Source organism: Centroberyx affinis, unplaced genomic scaffold, assembly GCF_046629955.1.
Source record: "Centroberyx affinis isolate AG114_WGS23_722 - 3 ecotype Tasmania unplaced genomic scaffold, CSIRO-AGI_Caff_v1 ptg009313l_1, whole genome shotgun sequence".
Taxonomy (NCBI): Eukaryota; Metazoa; Chordata; class Actinopteri; order Beryciformes; family Berycidae; genus Centroberyx; species Centroberyx affinis.
The window spans coordinates 18968-36920 of NW_027284485.1; the positions used below are offsets into that span (position 1 = coordinate 18968).

A 17953-nucleotide genomic window follows, 5' to 3' on the forward strand; every position below is an offset into this window, starting at 1 on the left:
TTAGCTGAAAACTGCCTTTGTGTCTTGACCCTGAGTTGACTCCTTATTGTCTCAATAAGTTACTAAGACATTCTCATCCCATCCATCTTTTTCTCCCCTCTTGGTCCTAAATTTAAATTTCATCCATAAACACAGGTAATGCAGAATGTGGACATTGAATGTGACATTTGTGTGTGTGGGTGTGTTTGTGATATAATCACTAATCCTAGGCTGCGCTAGTCCGTCTTGCCCTGGGACGTCCTGTCTGTTATCGCTATAATGTCACAGGTTGGTGATGTAGACTGACCTATGTGTGTGTGTGTGTGTGTGTGTGTGTGTGTGTGTGTCTTTGTGTGTGACATCAGAGATGGAAAAAGGGTTAGGGAGAAGGGAGAGGAGATTGTGTGTCTTTTTAATGGAAACTTACTGCTGCAGCTCGTGGTCTTTTGTTTGAGTGTGAGTGTGTGTGTGTGTGTGTGTGTGTGTGTGTGTGTGAATATAAGCTGAGGACAATGAGATAACAGTAATTGTTACCGATGCATCACATCTGTGATGTGACTTAGTGACCTTGAGTTAATCAGCACAGAAGAGTCTGTCCCTAAGACACACTCAGCCACACACTGTACTTACCCCCTACAGACGCACACACACACACACACACACGCACACGTGTACACACACACGCACACGTGTACACACACACACACACACAGTGGAAGGAAGACGTGAAAGAGTAACTGTGTGTTAATTAAAGTATGCAACTGAGAGAGACGTGTATGCATGTTTGTGCGTGTGTGCATGTGTGTGTGTGTGTGTGTGTGTGTGTAGGTGTGTTTGTGTGTGTGTGTGTGTGTGTGTGCGTGTGTGATGTTGTTCCAGGCATAGAGCCATCCTGTCCACAGGAGGCTAGTGGGAGGGTAGTGAGGACCCAAGCTGTCCTCTATGGCTGGAAGAGTCTGGTATATACTACTAGTCTATATAATACTCTACAATTGCTACCTGAAATCCATAATTTCAAATGCATAGATGATTCTAGCCTCAATAACAAAACCACATTGTAAGCAAAGGTCTTGAGATTATTCATAACATTAATAGTCCCCTGTAATAAAGTGATCAGCTCATTTTAGAATGAAACTCTTTGAACACAAATAGGGAATCTTTAAAGGGAAATTCCACACTCAGATACTCTTACAGTTATATATCATCAATCTGTGATGCTCAATTTGTTCCAGGAGTTATTTTGTGTTGTCATTTTCTTTTCTGGTGAACCCACTTTCACGCAACCTGGCTTCTACTTAACTTAGCAATTTCCTACTTTTCCCAGAATGCTCCATTTGGGAAACTGGACTCTTTCCATGGTTGACAAAATATGAGAAATATCTGGGTCATGTCAAGTTCAAAATCAGATTTTCTTTTCCTGTACGGTGCATCCGGACTTGCGATCACTCAAACTGGGCTTGAACTAGAGCGTGTGGATATAATAGCATAACAGATTGTGTATGCGTGTGTATATCCATCTGTGAGTGTTTATATCTCTGTGTGTTTTTATTATATTTTCATTATGTATTATAACAGTTCAGCCTGTTGTCAGTATCAGGGCTACCAAGTACACAAGAGCAGGGAGCTGTCAATAAATGAAGAAGCCTGTTTTTGGTATTTGCAATAAATAACTTTCATTGTTGCATGGAGGCAATATCAACAACTCAGCAAAAACAGTGCACCCAGGAGCAAAATAACCACACATATGGAAGAAACCATTAAAAAAACATCAACATAAAAAAACCCAACTACATTATACAACTTTGTACCAAAATATACAGAAGAGAAAAGGAATATCTAGTTTTTTTGCGAGGGAAGCCAATCTCAACAAGTCCGACACACACTGACGGGACACTTGGCCACGGCGGGACACAGAGCACAGGAAGAACATGGCACGCCTTCTCCGAGACAAAATAAACAAATAGTAGCTGACTTTAAAAGCAATAGTGGCAATATTTGTTTATGCTTGTGGTTTATCTCTTATAGAACTGTATTAAAATAGTTTCTGCATGTTTTTTTTTTTCGTATTACTGTTATTTAAAGTAGTTCATCCTCTTATGCCTAAACCTTCTATGGTCCTACTGACGTCTAGAGTAACTGTTTCAAAATCCTTCAAAGGAAAAGATTAAGGTTTATAACTGAGCTTTATCGTTCTAACAACTACGGTTGTTAAAAATATATTTTTGAGCAGCTTCTCCCAGGCTTCCTTGAGTTTTGGACAAAAACACAGCAAGTGGAGGCTGATAACTCCACCCAGCTCTTTTGTACGCAGCTACCCAAGGAAGGCCTGCGGACGCGAAACGGCTGTAGAAAAATACTTCTCTTTTAGTTCACTCCTCTTTTAGTGTTGTACTTTTCACTGCTTTATGTCCATGCTGTTGGACGAATACATCTACAGTAGTCATTGGAGTATAACAATACTTTGAAGGTCTTTCAATAAAATACTTAAAAACCAGGATTTAAAAAAAATTATCGGTGAGCTCTTGACCAACCAATGTAGTCACTGTGAGAAAAAATAAATAAAAACAAGTAATTTTATATATTATATATTGTTTTAAATTAAATGATACAGACATGAGTAGATTATCAGCGGACCCCCAAGTAAATTGTTAGCTCTGTTGTAACTTAAGTGTCCACTTTGATGAAAACTAGTGTCCCTCTATGTGAAAAGTAAACAAACATTGTGGACTTTGGCTTGCGTTGTAAACAGAGGTTGTGGTTGAGAAGAGGGGTAAATAGGAAGTAGGTATACTGTAAGTGGGTGAGGGACGAGGTGAGAGGCGTCACCCCCACACCCCAGAGTTTGCTACATGTTCCACTCCCTTTCCAAACAGAGGCCTGGTTCCCGTACCCGTGTGCCAGAATTACCGGATGAGCTCAGTAAACTAGGAGAGAGCATACACAAAGATATGACCCACAGAAATATCACCTTCGCTAATACAGCCGTAAGTTGTTACGTAAGAAAGGTTTGGGTTTGAAACGGAAGTGGATAGCAGAGAGATTCATGTCAGTTCAATCCCTTGATAAGAAGGCTCAACAATGGCGTTACTGAAGCTTACTGAAGGTTTGAATGGGTTGGATTTAGTGCAGCTGTTAAACTCTCAGAGCTACACAAGGTCCCCAGGTATGAGAGCCAAGCCCGTGTTTGGATCTGGCTTAGGTTTGTAGAGTTCTATTATGTCTCGTTGCGATCAGTCCTCACATGCAAGTACAACATTTACAATCTGGGCCTCGTGCGTGAGAGCATGCTACACATTCACCAGACAGCCACATTGAGGCGCAGGCGTGGACCACGAACACACATACACACACACACACACACACATACATGCACTCACACACTCTCAGACATATGCATACACACTTAGCAGATAATATAAGTCAACTGTACAGTCCAGTGTAAGAGGCATGGCGTCGCCTGAAATCCCCTTTCTCGTTTTGGCTGAGCTATGAATGCAAAGCAGTTGGGTGTTGGGAGGGTGATGTGGGTGGGTGAGTGCGAATGTATTTTTGCTGGGTAGTAACAGCAGAATATGTGTGTTTTGAATGTGTGTGAGATAAGTAGTGTGAAAATGCTTTAGGATGTGCTTTGTTTTTTGGGTATCATAGGATACAGTCATTTCACTGGACGACACCAAGCGACACCACAGTTCCCTTCATGCAAGAAGGGAACTGTGGGTGGTGAGGAGTGGGGTACTGGGTGGTATGGGGTGTGGGGGGTGCAGAGGTAGGGTGGGGGTTTAGCGTGGCATCTTTAGATTTAGTGCATTAGACAAATAAGGCTTCCCTGGAAGGGACCAATGCAGCAACAGGGGGCATGAGGAGAGGGTAGAAGGAGGACAATCAGGGCATACAGCAGCAGCTATTGTAGAAATGCCCCCACCCTCAACATAACAACATATGCTATTTGGTGTATGCCGAAATCCCTTACAGTGCCATGAGTGCATACATTCTTAGCATGGTTGGCCCGTGGTTGGGAATCAAAGCCCTAGCCCTGGCAGCATCAATTGACATGCTCTTCACATTGAGCTATACAGGACCACGATTTGATTGATTTGATTGATTTTCACAATACCTCTCAGGGGGGAAGCAACAGTGCAGCTAGCATGTAAAGAATGGGACTTCAACACTAGCTACACCCATAGACAAGGGAGGGATAGAGAGGTCCACTCAGTCCAGTTTGGACCTCCCTGGTTGGAACAATGCCAGAGGGAGAAAAGTAAAACGATCCAGTGACAAATCAGGAGAAAGACACCAGACAGTCTGGGGTGAAACAGGAAGTAATGGATCTTCAGGACATAGGCAGCGGGAATTGAACAGATTACTGTTCCAAATCCTGACTGAAAACCAATCCTGGCTCCATCACTTGTAAAATCCAAAGGTAACCCCCGGCTGACATGGCCTGATGGATATCAAGAGGAGAGTGAGGAGGCAAATAGATGGAGGAAGAGCTGGGCTGGAGGAGAAGAAGTAGTGGGTAAGTAGAAAATGCAAACAGGGAGAAGACAGGGGGAGGAGAGGAGTGAAAGAGGAAAGGAGGAGAAGAGAATGGAAGAGAGAAAGTGGTGGAAGAGGAGGTAAATAACAGGATTGGGGTCAATTAGCTTTCAATTTACTCAATCCAAAATTGAAACTCCAACTAACTTACTAATGACATTCATTCTCAATAATAGCCAATTATTCTCTAGGACAAAACATTTCCAGTTTTTCAATTGTGAAGAAAATCAATTTCCTGAATTGAATGAAGTGAAAATTAATTAATTCCCAACCCTGGCATACAGCAAGAGCTGCATCAGTAAAGAGAGAACCAGACAGCAAAGACAGAACGGAAAAATTATACATTCCACACAATAAACCATGCAGGTTGTCAATCAGGATTCAAGCTATTCTCTCTCTCCCTTCTACCTTCTTATCTCTCTCACTGTTTTAGGTGCACTGATGAGCTGACACGTCGTGTTGCAGCGTGAGCTGTTTTGGTGCGGGTGGATGTTTGACCTTGTTTTTGAGCTTCATGCTGGGGCAAAGAGTGGGAAGAACGAAACCAAACAATATACCTACGCATACACAACAAAACAGCCTGAAAAAACACACTTCATATCTACACACACAGATATGAGAATGGATGTAAAAGGTGGAGTTTCATTGCACACACCCTCACACAGGCAAAATGAAAGTATAATACAAACGTAATACAAACTCACATACACATAGATGAAGGCACTATTGCAAGCAAATTCCAAGTACTATTTGTGACAGAAAACATCAATACCCTTCTCCCAATCCACTCCCGAGTCCCTTGGGCTAGATGTTAGGGTCAGAGGAGACAGGTGAAGACAGACAGAAAGGCCTGCCAGCAGTTTTCGAGTACTAAGAAAGTGTTTTTGTGTTTGTGTGTGTGTTTGTGTGTGTGTGTTAGTGTTTTTGTGCAGCTGGTTTCCTGTCTGTTGAAGATGTGAGGAGCATAGAAAGTCAGACCTGGACACAGGAAATAGCCTGGGCTTGGAGAGCTGACTTCCCAGCATCCTGTCTGTCTATATTGAAACAGAGGAAGAGAAGCACTGATTCATCTCTCCGTGCTCATCACTCTCTCCTGTCTCCCTTAAATTCTACAGTATAACCACTTGCTGATTGTTCAATACACCCTGTCGCATGGTTCACAGTTATCTTGTGAACCATGTCATTTCCCCCCTATTCCTAAGTCTGCACTTTTGTATCTGGCCTGTCTTTGTGTGGGATGAGGACTCCGGTAAGTGAATAACAAGTGACTGTGACAAGAAACACGACCTTGACATCCACATTTGCTGTGTGAGCGGGGGAGCCAAGCGTGGCAGTGATAGGTGAAAGAAAAACAGACCCACTGCCGAGAAACAATCTAGCCCAAGGGTTAGACACACAAACAACCACACATACACACACATGCATGCACGCACACACACATGCACACACACACACACACACATACACACACACATTACTGTCCCCCCCTCCCTTCCCCCAGGCAGCAGACAAGGCAGTACATTCAGGGCAACACAGAGTCAGTCCCTTCAGAAATCCATCGGATCCTCCTCCGCTAGGCCGTGATTGGCAATGGTCCTGCCTCCGCCTTTCGATGCCGTCCCGTCGCCTTCGGGCTTTCCCTCGGGAGGCGGGGTCAGCCCCGACCCCCCCTCCGGTGCGCCCCATGGGTCGTTGCTTGGCGGGTAGAAGTCGTCGTCGAAGCCGCAGAAGCCTTCGTCCACGCCATGGTCGTAGCGCTGGTAGGTGGAGGCGTGCACCTCGTTCTCTCTGGCCGTGATCTCCAGCGTACTGTGCCACATGCCGTAGCCAAAGTAGATGAGCACACCTTGAGGGACACACACACAGAAACACACATATCAACACACACACACACATGTGCACACATTCACATAACCACACAAACACACACAGTGTGTTAGAGCTTAATGTACGGTTCAAGAGCTCAAAATAAGGAAAAACATCTAAAATCTGTGTAACCATAAAAAGAATTCATCCAACTCTGGGTGAGTCAGAAGAAGCAAATCTACAAACACAGTAAAAACCAAATGTCTAGCAAATGATATGCTTGACACCAGACTCCATTGCTGTAATTCTGCCTTAGCACAAGCAGTAAAACACTACAAAGAAAAACTAACAACAGGACTATAGTGGTGAGATGGACTACATCCACACTGCATTTACACGCATACAAGCACACACACACACAAACACAGATGCACACATAGATATGAGTGAGGCAGGAAATGGAAGGGACAGAGATTCCCACTTTGCTATTCCATAATAAACACATACTGTACTCACACAAAGTGAAAGAGTGACAAACACACACTCACAACTGAGCCAGCAAGAATGAAATATATCATTTCACTGCTTAATATCAAATCATGGAAAGTTCACAACTGTCCGGTATCATAGGAATAACGTGAATTCTGTCTTACAAATTTGAAAATAAAAGTGGAAAAAAGACAAAACACCTAAATATAAGTTGTAACATGTCAACTCCAACTATGATCCACTGAACTGGGGCGCTTACCGATGAAGCACCAAATGGCAAATCGTAACCAGGTGATGGCAGACAGTTTAAGCATGAGGTAGACGTTGACTAGCATGGCCGAAGCGGGCACAAGGGGCACACATGGCGCCATGTAGGGCAGCCGCTTGGGGTTCTCCGGCTGCTGGAGGATGATGATGATGAGCAGGGCGATGGAGATGATGAGGAGGATTAGCAGCAGCAAAGCCCACCAGCGACCCTCCCCGATACTGCTCGCTCCTGAGAGAGAGAGAGAGAGAGAGAGAGAGACAGAGAGACAGAGAGACAGAGAGGGGTAGGGAATAGGTGAGATGAGATTTTTCTCGGGACAGTAGGTTTATGTTGGTAAGTCAAAGCAGAAATGAATATATTATAGATAAATGGATTGTAAATCAATATACATACATCAGAGGTGTGACCAAGTTGAGCCCCAAATCAGTCTCATGTCTTGAGGCAAGTCCCAAGTCTGAATGTAGACTACCAAGTCAAGTCCAAGTCAAGTAAATGTCATTAATGTCAAGTCTCAAGTCTAAATGTAGAACACCAAGTCAAGTCAGAACAAATCAAAAGTCCAGTATAGTAAAACTTGGTAAGTGCATCATGAGTTTGATTTCAAAAATCAGTTTCAACTTCAATAAATACAATCATTCCATACAAATCATCACAGTACAAGTCAAAGTCAAGTCCCAAGTCCCCAGAACCCAAGTCAAGTCAAGTCTCAAGTATTCTCTTCATGCAGCAAGTCAAATCTCAACCAGTTAAAACTGTAACTCAAGTCTGACTCGAGTCCAAGTCATGGACCTGAACTCCAAGTCATGGACTTGGACTCGACCCCACCTCTGACACACATCAATATACACTTACACTGTACTGTAAATCCATGACTGACTTGATTAGATAGTAAAAATCTGTATCTATTTTGACAAAAGTAACACCTTCCTGTCTTCTCACCGAAAATGATGAAGGAGCAGAAAGCGAAGGTGAGGATGAAGAGGAGCAGCACACACACAGTGACTGTTTTCCCTGTGGCTGCAGTCGGCCTGTCCATCTTGCCTGGCAGGCCCAATCTGATCCTCAGGGTGTAGTAGCGTGGTCCAATTAGCTTCTTCAGACGCCGCGACAGCCCGCCCTCCGACTCCTCCGCTTCGATGCCGGTGGTCATATCCACCGTGCCGTAGTTTGGGTGGCTGGCGGTGTAGGCGGTTTTATCCGGTTTGCCGATCAGCATCTCGTTGTCACCCAGCGACGGCAGGTTTTTGGCCCCGCAGGTGTTGGTGGGCGGGCCTCCGTACTCGTCGGCCTCGCTGGTTGGCGAGCAGGCGTCTTTCTCGCACTCGGCCAGAACGCCTTCCTTCCTCTTGTTGTTCTGCTCCTCAGACAGGAAGTTCACAAAGCCGTGGATGTCGCCCTCAGGCTGGTAACGTAACAGCAGTACACACAGACTCACCTGCAGACCAAGAGGAGATGCCTTGATTTTTCACTTTGTAGCAGAAAGACTTGACCTTAATATCAAATGAACAAGAGGTAGGCATCCTAGTTTCTATTATGTTCACTGGCCCCAAGCTGTGAATTTTGTTCTCTTACATCTGTCAGAAGAGCAACCACTCAATCTCATGTGATTGTACATATTTAGTTCTACTTTGTAATAGTTGTGCCAATGTTTAATAGCCTGAGGTGGGATAGTTGCATGATAAGGAACTTCAATAGGACTTCACAGTTTTCACAGTTCATTGCATTCTTATATTTTTTTCAGTTTGCAACATATATAGAGAAGGACTGATAGTAGGGCTAAGAAGGAAAAACGCAACCTCATTGGTTCCCATGAAGACAAAATAATTTTAGATCGTCGGTCAGCCACGTGTCCACTGTCAACAGACTGGAAAATCCTAAGAATAAACCCTTGTAACGCTGACAGGGGTAGAGACAGACAGGAAGAAACGCTAGCGAGTCGGCTGCACCCTGCAAGCACCCAGATGGTCTGTGTATATGTATAGTATCAGTACCCGTCCACTCACCAGGGTGTAGGCCAGCAGGGTGCCTATGGACATCATCTCTATGAGGTCTCTGAGGCTGACCAGGAGGGACAGCAGGGCGGCCAGACAGCCTGACACCACACAGGCCACAGCAGGGGTCTCTGTGTAGGAAGACACATTGGCCAGGAACCTGCACATAGACAAAATATATACGACTAGAGTGAGACACAGTAGCACATTTCATCCAGATTGATATGAGAAATAAAAAAAAAACGGAAAAACTGTCTGACTGTGTGTACTGACTTAAACAGCAGGCCGTCCCCAGCCATGGCGTAGATGACCCTGGGCATGGGGAACAGGGAGCCCAGCAGAGAGACGGTGAGCCCGGCGATGGAGCCCACCGCCACAATGTACTTGGCAAACATGCAGCCGTGCATGGCGAACATCTCCATCAGCGGGGCGTCTGCATCGATCTCATTGTATGGCACCATCAGAGTCAGGATCACAGAAACCTGCGGGGGAGGAGGGTTAAATACAGACAGAGAGAGGGAGTTAATAATGAATAGTTCTGCTCTAACATGCTATATATGCATTTTGGAAACAAATAACTACCTGAAGTTCATCATAAAATATTGCTAAAATGTAGAGGATCCAGTCTGTAAAAGTAGTCTGTCAATTAAGTTGCCTAATTTGTTAAAACTTTGTGTTTTTTGTAAAAGTAGTTGTCGCTTTATTCAAATGGTGGAGACCTCATTTTTAATCAAAACTTCAAATTAAACCTGCATGCACACTTTTTCATTCTGACTTTGCACAACACACACATATCACAACACAGAGTACAAAGGCACATAAAATGCATCAAATGCAAGATGTGTATGACTTCTGTTTATCTCTCTCTCTCTCTGTCTCTCTCTCTCTCTCTCTCTCCCTCTCTCTCTCTCTCTCTCTGCGTGTGTGTGTATATCCGTGCGTGTCTTTGCTCCTTGCGTCTGACGTGTGAAATCATGCAGGGCCATCTGTCACAGATAGAGAGTGTGCTGCAAAAGAGGGGGATTTGGATGAACAGATTATGGAGGAATAAACACAGTAAGAGAGGGGAAAAATGAAAAGACTAACCCACACCGAGAGAAAAGAGAAAGATCAGTATTCCCTCGTTGCCTGATGCCCTTTAACCCCTTGTCCAATCCGGGCACGGGCACTGTCCCTTTGCACTGTGTGTGAGGCTCTGCTGTCCTTGTAAGGTTAGTGTGCATGTACAGTGAAACCAATGTCACCAAGATAAATTCCAGCACATGCGTTGTACTTCACAATTAAAGTGATTCTGTTTCCTGAGCTACATGCAGTAGCTATCCCGGAAGGAGGAGGAGGTGAGGAGTCAAAGTCATTTCAGAACTCTTACATGGTGAGACATGGGTGATGAAAGAGAGATAGAGAACGGGAGAGGGAGAGAAAAAAGATTTTGAGGAGGATGAAAAACGGGGTAACATAGAGAATAGAGATATGAGAGAGAGAGAGAGAGAGAGAGAGAGAGAGGGGAAGACGGGTTATTTGAAAAGAAGTTGTCGAGTTTTGTAGTTGATGATGCAATCTTTGCCCCGAGGCGATTGCTGAAGAAGTCTCAAACTCACTCCTGATAGGCTGCTGTTCCATGGTACCCATAGCAACAACCATCCAGCATGAACGTGTCAAAGTTAGAAATCTGCTGGGCTCCGCATGCAGAATATGTAATGATCTGAGATAAGATACTCACATGCACAGTTGCATTGCGGGGGGGGGTGAGTGTCTTGAACTGAGTGTGGGTGTACAGCTTATAGGAGATTAAGACTCTACATCCAGCTGTCTGCAAGACTTTTCTTGAATTTTAGGGTATGACCTCAAATCTGTATTCATAAATAAGCATATAAGGAGTGAAAGGTAGGGCTGCAGCTGAGAGCATGAATATGAAAGCTGCTAAATAATAAAGGTGTTACAGCTCTTTCAAAATTGTTAGTCCTCTTGAAATTGAAAATGAGAATCAGTGGGAACAAATAGGGAGTTTTCCTGCAGGCTCTGTTGACTCCCTTGTTATGGCAGACTCAGACATTCCTCCCAAATCAAATCAAGTGTGAACAAAATGACTAAATGATAGGGGAACACCAATGAATTTCTCCTCTGTTCAGCAGTCAGTGAGCAGACGACATTACTGATTAACATTCATTTCAAAATATTAGGAATTTAATTAGGATTTATGATTGTAATGTTTTCCAGTAGTCATTGTGCACTTTTATAGGGAAATATTGGAGTCAATGTGTCAAGTCATTATGTCACTCCAGTATCACATTGTGCATGCCAAAAAATGCACAACAGTTAGCAGATCTGTTCAGTCGCTGCAGTAATACTGTGAGTAGCCAGAATGTGTTTTGCACTCTTAAATGTCCTCAAATCACGTTGAACCGTAACATTTGAATCCTGTATAAATTATAATTGAATTCGGTAGATGGAAATAAAGCATTTACTGTATTAAGTGCTTGCGTGTGCCTACGTGTTTGTGTCTACAGTGTGTGTGTGTGTGTGTGTGTGTGTGTGTGTGTGCGGGGCGACTCACAGAGACGTAGGCAGTGAGGCAGGTGATGAGCGAGGCAGTGATGGCGTAGGGGATGGAGGTGTTGGGACTCTTGGCCTCTTCTCCTGTCGTTGCAATGATGTCAAATCCAATGAAGGCATAGAAACAGGTGGCTGCACCCTGCATCACCTGGAACAGCATGAAAACAAGGAGACAATGGCTTACACATGCAGAGAAAATAACCTGTAGGCTCTGTATGTCTTTATCTATCTATCTATCTATCTATCTATCTATCTATCTATCTATCTAACTATCTATCTATCTATCTTTCTTTCTTTCTATCTTTCTATCTATCTTGGTTGGATTGCCTTAAGTATTGGCTAGAAAATGTACTTTCCACTGTTTCATCTATTTGTTCAATTGCTATATCCACTCTAGTGGAAATAATTTAAAAAGCTGCCAAGAGCTACAATTAAACAAATTTGGTCCAATTAACACTTTAACTTAATTTCAAAAACATTACACTTACAAGTGCTGTTTACATTGTGTGTGTGTGTGTGTGTGTGTGTGTGTGTGTGTGTGTGTGTGTGTGCGTGTGTTAGTGTGTGTGTGTGTGTGTGTGTCCGTGCCTGTCTATGTGCGGGAGTGTGTTTGTGCATTCATGTATGCGTGTCTGTGTGTCTGTATCTGGGTGGGTGAATGTATCTGTGTAGGTGTTTATATGTATATGTGTGTGTGTTTGTGTGTGTGTGTGTGTGCATGTGCTGGTATGACTTAAGTCACTTTCAGGGACACACACCAGACTTAAGACCAGTTGATTGGGGACGGCTTGTGCAATTGGGGACAAAAGCCGTGTCCCCAATTGGTAAAAAGCTGATTTTTGGGTCAGTGGTTAAGGTTAGGGTTAGGGTAAGGGTAAGTGTAAGTCTCCAGGAAATGAATGTAAGTCTATGTAAATATCCCAAAAGTGACATAAGTAAGACTGTGTGTGTGTGTGTGTGTGTGTGTGTGTGCACGCATGAGCTTACCCCCGACCAGCCGAAGGGCAGGAATCTGCCCTCGTCCCAGTTCTCTCCGTTGACGAAGAACAGGCCGGCGATCATCATGAACACCCACACCATGAGGTTGATGACGTTCAGAACGTTGTTGAAGCCCACGGAGTTCTTCACTCCCAACGCCACGATCACTGTCACCAGGATGGCTATCAGCAAGGCCAGCAGGTCTGGGTACGACTGCTCCCCTTTACCTAGAGGGTCACACACAAATGGCCACACACATACATACACACACATATAGAGATATGATTGTACATATAATATAGCGTTTTGAGAGATTGGCCCTTGGTCAACTTACCCATTAAGTAACATAGACACCAAAATCATTATGTGTCCCCAGTAGATTGTTTGCTCCATGCATGAAGTTATTATTATAACTAAAGTTAGGGAACAAGACCAAGCACACATTCAATTTCCTGCTCCACCCTATTTATACGCGCCTAACCATGACCTTTTCTCTCTCGTATGTCTCAGTTCTCTCACCCCCCCCCCCACCCCTGGTTCCTCAAGCTATCCATTGACCCCAACTCATAAGACCCCCTCAATTCATCCCTTCATCTCGACCCCTGATTGATCCCTCCACCCTCGATCCTTATTTCATCCCTCCATTCTCGACCCCTCTTTCCCTCAATAAACCATCTAAATGCATCTCATAGTGGCGTGGTCTTTGTTAGTGAATAACACTTTAGTATATGAAGTGAGGAGATGAAAACGTCTTGTAAATGGTAAGTAATCTTACATGATATGTGGCTAAGTCTGGCAGTTTTATGCAGGAGATTGGTAAAATTTGCATGAACTGTAATAGAGAAATAACATACTGTTTTGAACTTCCAGGGACTACTTTTTTGGTTTACATAGGAAGTGAAGGTGTTGAGCGATGGGAGAGTGTGTACAGCTAAAATTCCCTGCGCAGCGGGCAGCGGATGAATACGTGGTTGCTCTACTGAAATAGTTGATAAGATAATGAGTTAATGATATTTCATTTTTTTAAATGTATGAATCTACAGGCCATATAATAAAAACCACTAACAACTTTTTACTACTAAAAGGTCAGTCTTTTTACTTTGGATAATCCTAGTTACCTGCTATCACTCAACATAGTGCATGGTGAAGAGTAAGCAAGGAAGACCAGAGCAAACAATCTACCGGGGACACATGAATGATCTTAATGTCTATATGTTCTTATAATGGACAATCTCCCAAAAACTCCCAAAAAGCAGCAGCAAATAAAGCACTCTAACCTGCTTGGCACTGACATGTTTGAAAAACACATTTAGATTTGCCACATCAGGAAATCACACAGAACTTTTTTTTTTCACACACACATACTCTCTCTCTCTATCTCTCTCACACACACACACAAATCAAATGAATAATGAGACATATATTGCGCTAAATTCCACACTTTCCCAGGTGTGTGGAGGAGTTGTCATTTTTTTCCAGCAGGAAAAGGAAGTATTAACTTCCCATTATAGTGTGGAACAGCTGTGCTGCTTGTCATGTGACGACTCCCACTGATCTGTCAGCGGCCAACAGGAAGAGACTGACAGGGCGAGGTCACCCAGATAGACGTGACTGGCACACACTCCAGCTATAGTATTACACGGGATTTGCAGGCTTCCCCGTCACGTAATGACCTGGAAAAACTGTCTGTGTGGATCATTTTTATTTCCAAGATGCTACAACCGCTGCTACTTTCCATAATAATGTGAGTTCCAAGATAAAGTGTGATACTGCCATTCGGATGTTTCCTGGAAAAAAGTTATTGAATTACTTTCACTGTCAGTATGATTCCTGATGTTTGCTATTGTAACAATCATTCAGATGCACTGGTTCATATTTCCAGTGTCATGCAAAAACCTTATTTCTCTGTTACAGATGACACTGTTCCCCTCTCATGTGTGTTGAGGAAGAAATGGAAAAGTATACTAAGCAACATTCCTATGTTAATATGTAACCTTTGAGCCATTTTTACACCTTAAGTGCCTAAAACTGAAGAATACTGAATTTGCTTCACCATTATAAGATTAAATTCTAAAAGTAACATCTTGTGTGTTTCTCACACTGGAATGTGCAAATGCTCAAATCTCATAGATAACATTGACCAAGTGGCCTTAATAACTATAATAATAACTTGTCTCATTGGTTGTTCAGTCTTGTTCATATGACCTTATACCTTTTGACCAATAGCTTTATTATATTTTATCTGTATTAACATAATAATGCAATCATCCAGATTTTGAGTTCCTTGGCTCCCAACCTGCAGACTGAATAAACCTGTCAAACTGCCATTCCTGAGTTTTCTTCCACATATGTAGAAGACGTAATGCATGACACCGGGGCCAAGCAAAACCATTGAAAAAACACTGAATGTCAACCAATACATTGTTGATTAAATCTGTTCTTTTGGGGTAGCAGGGGCGCATATAGTGAGTCCATCTTTCAGCAGGAATTTCATATTGTGTTATGTGATATGAATGTTACTGAGGCATATGCAATGTTACTGAGGCATATGCAATGTTACTGAGGCACTTCATAATATTCAACACATATTTCCCCTGTGATCTATTTCACATCCAGTCATAAGACAACCATACAGCTGCATGTCTCACACTGCCAGAGAAGTTACAGACAAGTAACATTATTGCCTAAGGCCTCTGTATGCATACAAGGATTTACTCTCTCTCTCTCTCTCTCTCTCTCTCTCTCTCTCTCTCACACACACACACACACACACACACACACACACACACACACACAGACACACACACACACAAACTATGAGTAACAATATTTTGTGATAAAACGCTGCACATTGCTAGGAAAGTGGAGGAGTCAAGATTTTCCCAGCAGAAAAAAAACAGTTTCCTTTATAGTTTGCTTGTGAAGACCTTCAACAATATTAACAACATCATTTCCCTAAACCAAACCCTATCCTTAACCCCCAGCAATGCATGCCAAATCTGAAACCATAATTTTAATCCAAACCTTGCAACTAATCCTTAAAATGACCCCCTTTCAAAGTGAGAAGCAGCCAAAAAACTCACTTCAAAGGGCCAAAACTCAAGCCGGTTCTCACAAGTGTAGCGATACAAACACACGTCCTCCTTCCCCACTCACCCAGGCCGCTGAGCGTCCCGATGTGTGAAATCATGAAGTTGCTGATGCTGTGATTGGCCAGCGAGTCCGCCATGCTGCTGAGAGCCGACGCCCCCGCGGCCGTGCCGATCAGATACTCCAGGATTAGATTCCAGCCAATGAAAAACGCCACACACTCGCCCACCGTCACGTAGCTGTAAGTGTAGGCCGAACCTGTGGTCTTAGGCACACGCACACCAAACTCTGCATAACACACTCCTGTGGGACACACACACACACACACACACATACCAGAAATATCTTTCAACATTCCTTTAGACTCCAGTAGGAAATCTGAGTGTATTATAGTCCAAGTGAAAGCCTTAGTTGAAGGTATTGATGGTACTATTAAGATAGTATAACAATTTCCCTAGAGTACCCTCTAGTATTATGTCTTTGCCCTCGTAATGTCTTTGTCCTTGTAATAAGTGCTTAGTTATTAAAAGGCCCTTCATATAGATCAGTTGTATCAGCTGAATGGTGATGAGAATGACAGTAACCCATTCTAAGGCCTTCAGTATGTTATAGTCTGTCTAATCGAATGGGTTTCTATGTGAGATGAGTATGGCCAGGCTGCTGCTGTCTGCCCTGTAGTTTCGTCTGGATGTTGCCTCTGGGGGAGATTAGTTTGGGGGTGTGTGTGTGTGTGTGTGTAGGAGAAAGAGAGACAGAGAAAGGGAAAAAGAGCAGGTGAGGGAGGGAGTTCAGGGGGAGAGAGCCAGTGTGAGAAAGCATGCATACACAGGAGTGTGTGTGTGTGTGTGTGTGTGTGTACGTGCTTCTCCAGTCTCACCCGACAGTATGGAGGCCACGGCGGCGATGATGAAGGACACAATGACCCCCGGGCCGGCCATCTCCTTGGCAACCAGCCCGGAGACGACATACATCCCCGTGCCGACGCAGCTGCCCACGCCCAGCGACACCAGGTCCACGGTGGAGAGCACCCGTGCCAGCCGGGTCCCGTGGGCGCCGGTGCCCGACGTGGCCGAGTCCAACATAGACTCCACCGGCTTGGTCCTCAGGACGCGGGACGCAAAGGTGTTCCATGCCGATCCCCACTGTACCCTGCGAGGGTCCAGCTTGCCCGCCAGGCCGCTCATACTGAGGGCAAAGCTCAAGGGTCAGAGTCAAAGGGAAGCAGAAGAGTGGGAAGTTACCGGCTTTCTGGCACTCTCCTCGCTCTTTACTCTCGTTTTTTCTGTGCAAACGGAGGTGTAGAGCAACGTGGAAGAAGCGCTATTCCTAATCTAGATGATGGAAGGGTGAGATTAAAGAGAAGATAGGATTTTTTTGTCTTGACCCCTGTCGTTCTTTTTGTGGTTATCTCTCGCTCTCTTGTCCCGGTTTACTGGAAGGCCATGTTATTTTTTCCCCACATGGTGAGAGATATGGTTATCTGCAAAAAAAGAAAGAAAAAAAAAAGGCGGGAGGATTTATTTCAGAAGCATTTCACAGTACATAGCCTTTCATTGTTCATATGACACAATGCTAATGTTTGAGTACACACACCAAGGCGCAGAAGCCCAAAGCAAGGGGTGTATTACAGATTCAACCACAAATGAGGCGTACCTGAATGAGGAGGCAGCTAATTAACAGTCCTCTCCCCACAGCCCTGTTGCTATAGTGACCACTCATTAGCGATGGCAGTGGACGCCAAATCACTCTCTTTCTTGTGTCTGTGTGCTTGTGTGTGTGTGAGAGAGAGAGAGCAATATTTATGCACATTCTAATTTAATTCCGTGGATTCTAATAAACTGTTTATGTATGTGTGTGTGTGTGTATTGCCTCTGTATTGTGTATACTTATGTAAATGTGTGCATAAATACGAATGCGTTAGCTGTATTTACTGTGTGTATGTGCGGCTTCTTTCAACACATGAAGATCCAGACAGCGTTGCAGTGATTGCTTTGTGTCGACACCTTAACGCTGTGTGTGCTGCAACTTTCCCGCTAGTCTTCAACACTTCCTGAGGTCGGGAGAAATGAATGGAAGTAACCTGGGCTGCTCTGCTGATGCTGCATATACAGACATACAGGCCATCTGGGCCATACTTGCAGGATACAGCAGACTCGCTAGTGATGCTATAAATCTGTCTCTATGCCTGTTAGCGTTACAGAGATTTTAATTCTGACCATTCCCGGTCTGTTGACAATAGAGAGAGATAAATATGTGAAAGTCA

At 43.9% G+C, this 17953-nt stretch overlaps 1 protein-coding gene across 1 annotated transcript; it reads right to left on the reverse strand.

Annotated features, from left to right (window-relative positions):
• Positions 1-6062: 6062 nt before the first annotated feature.
• slc7a14a (solute carrier family 7 member 14a) lies at positions 6063-16874 on the reverse strand. Its single transcript, XM_071514591.1, has 9 exons — positions 16568-16874; positions 15757-15993; positions 12610-12827; positions 11624-11770; positions 9343-9551; positions 9082-9229; positions 8018-8513; positions 7070-7306; positions 6063-6361 (listed from the first exon to the last, which is right to left on the reverse strand). The coding sequence occupies exons 1-9, from the start codon at positions 16872-16874 to the stop codon at positions 6063-6065; spliced, it is 2298 nt and encodes a 765-aa protein (XP_071370692.1).
• Between the last annotated feature and the right edge of the window lie 1079 nt (positions 16875-17953).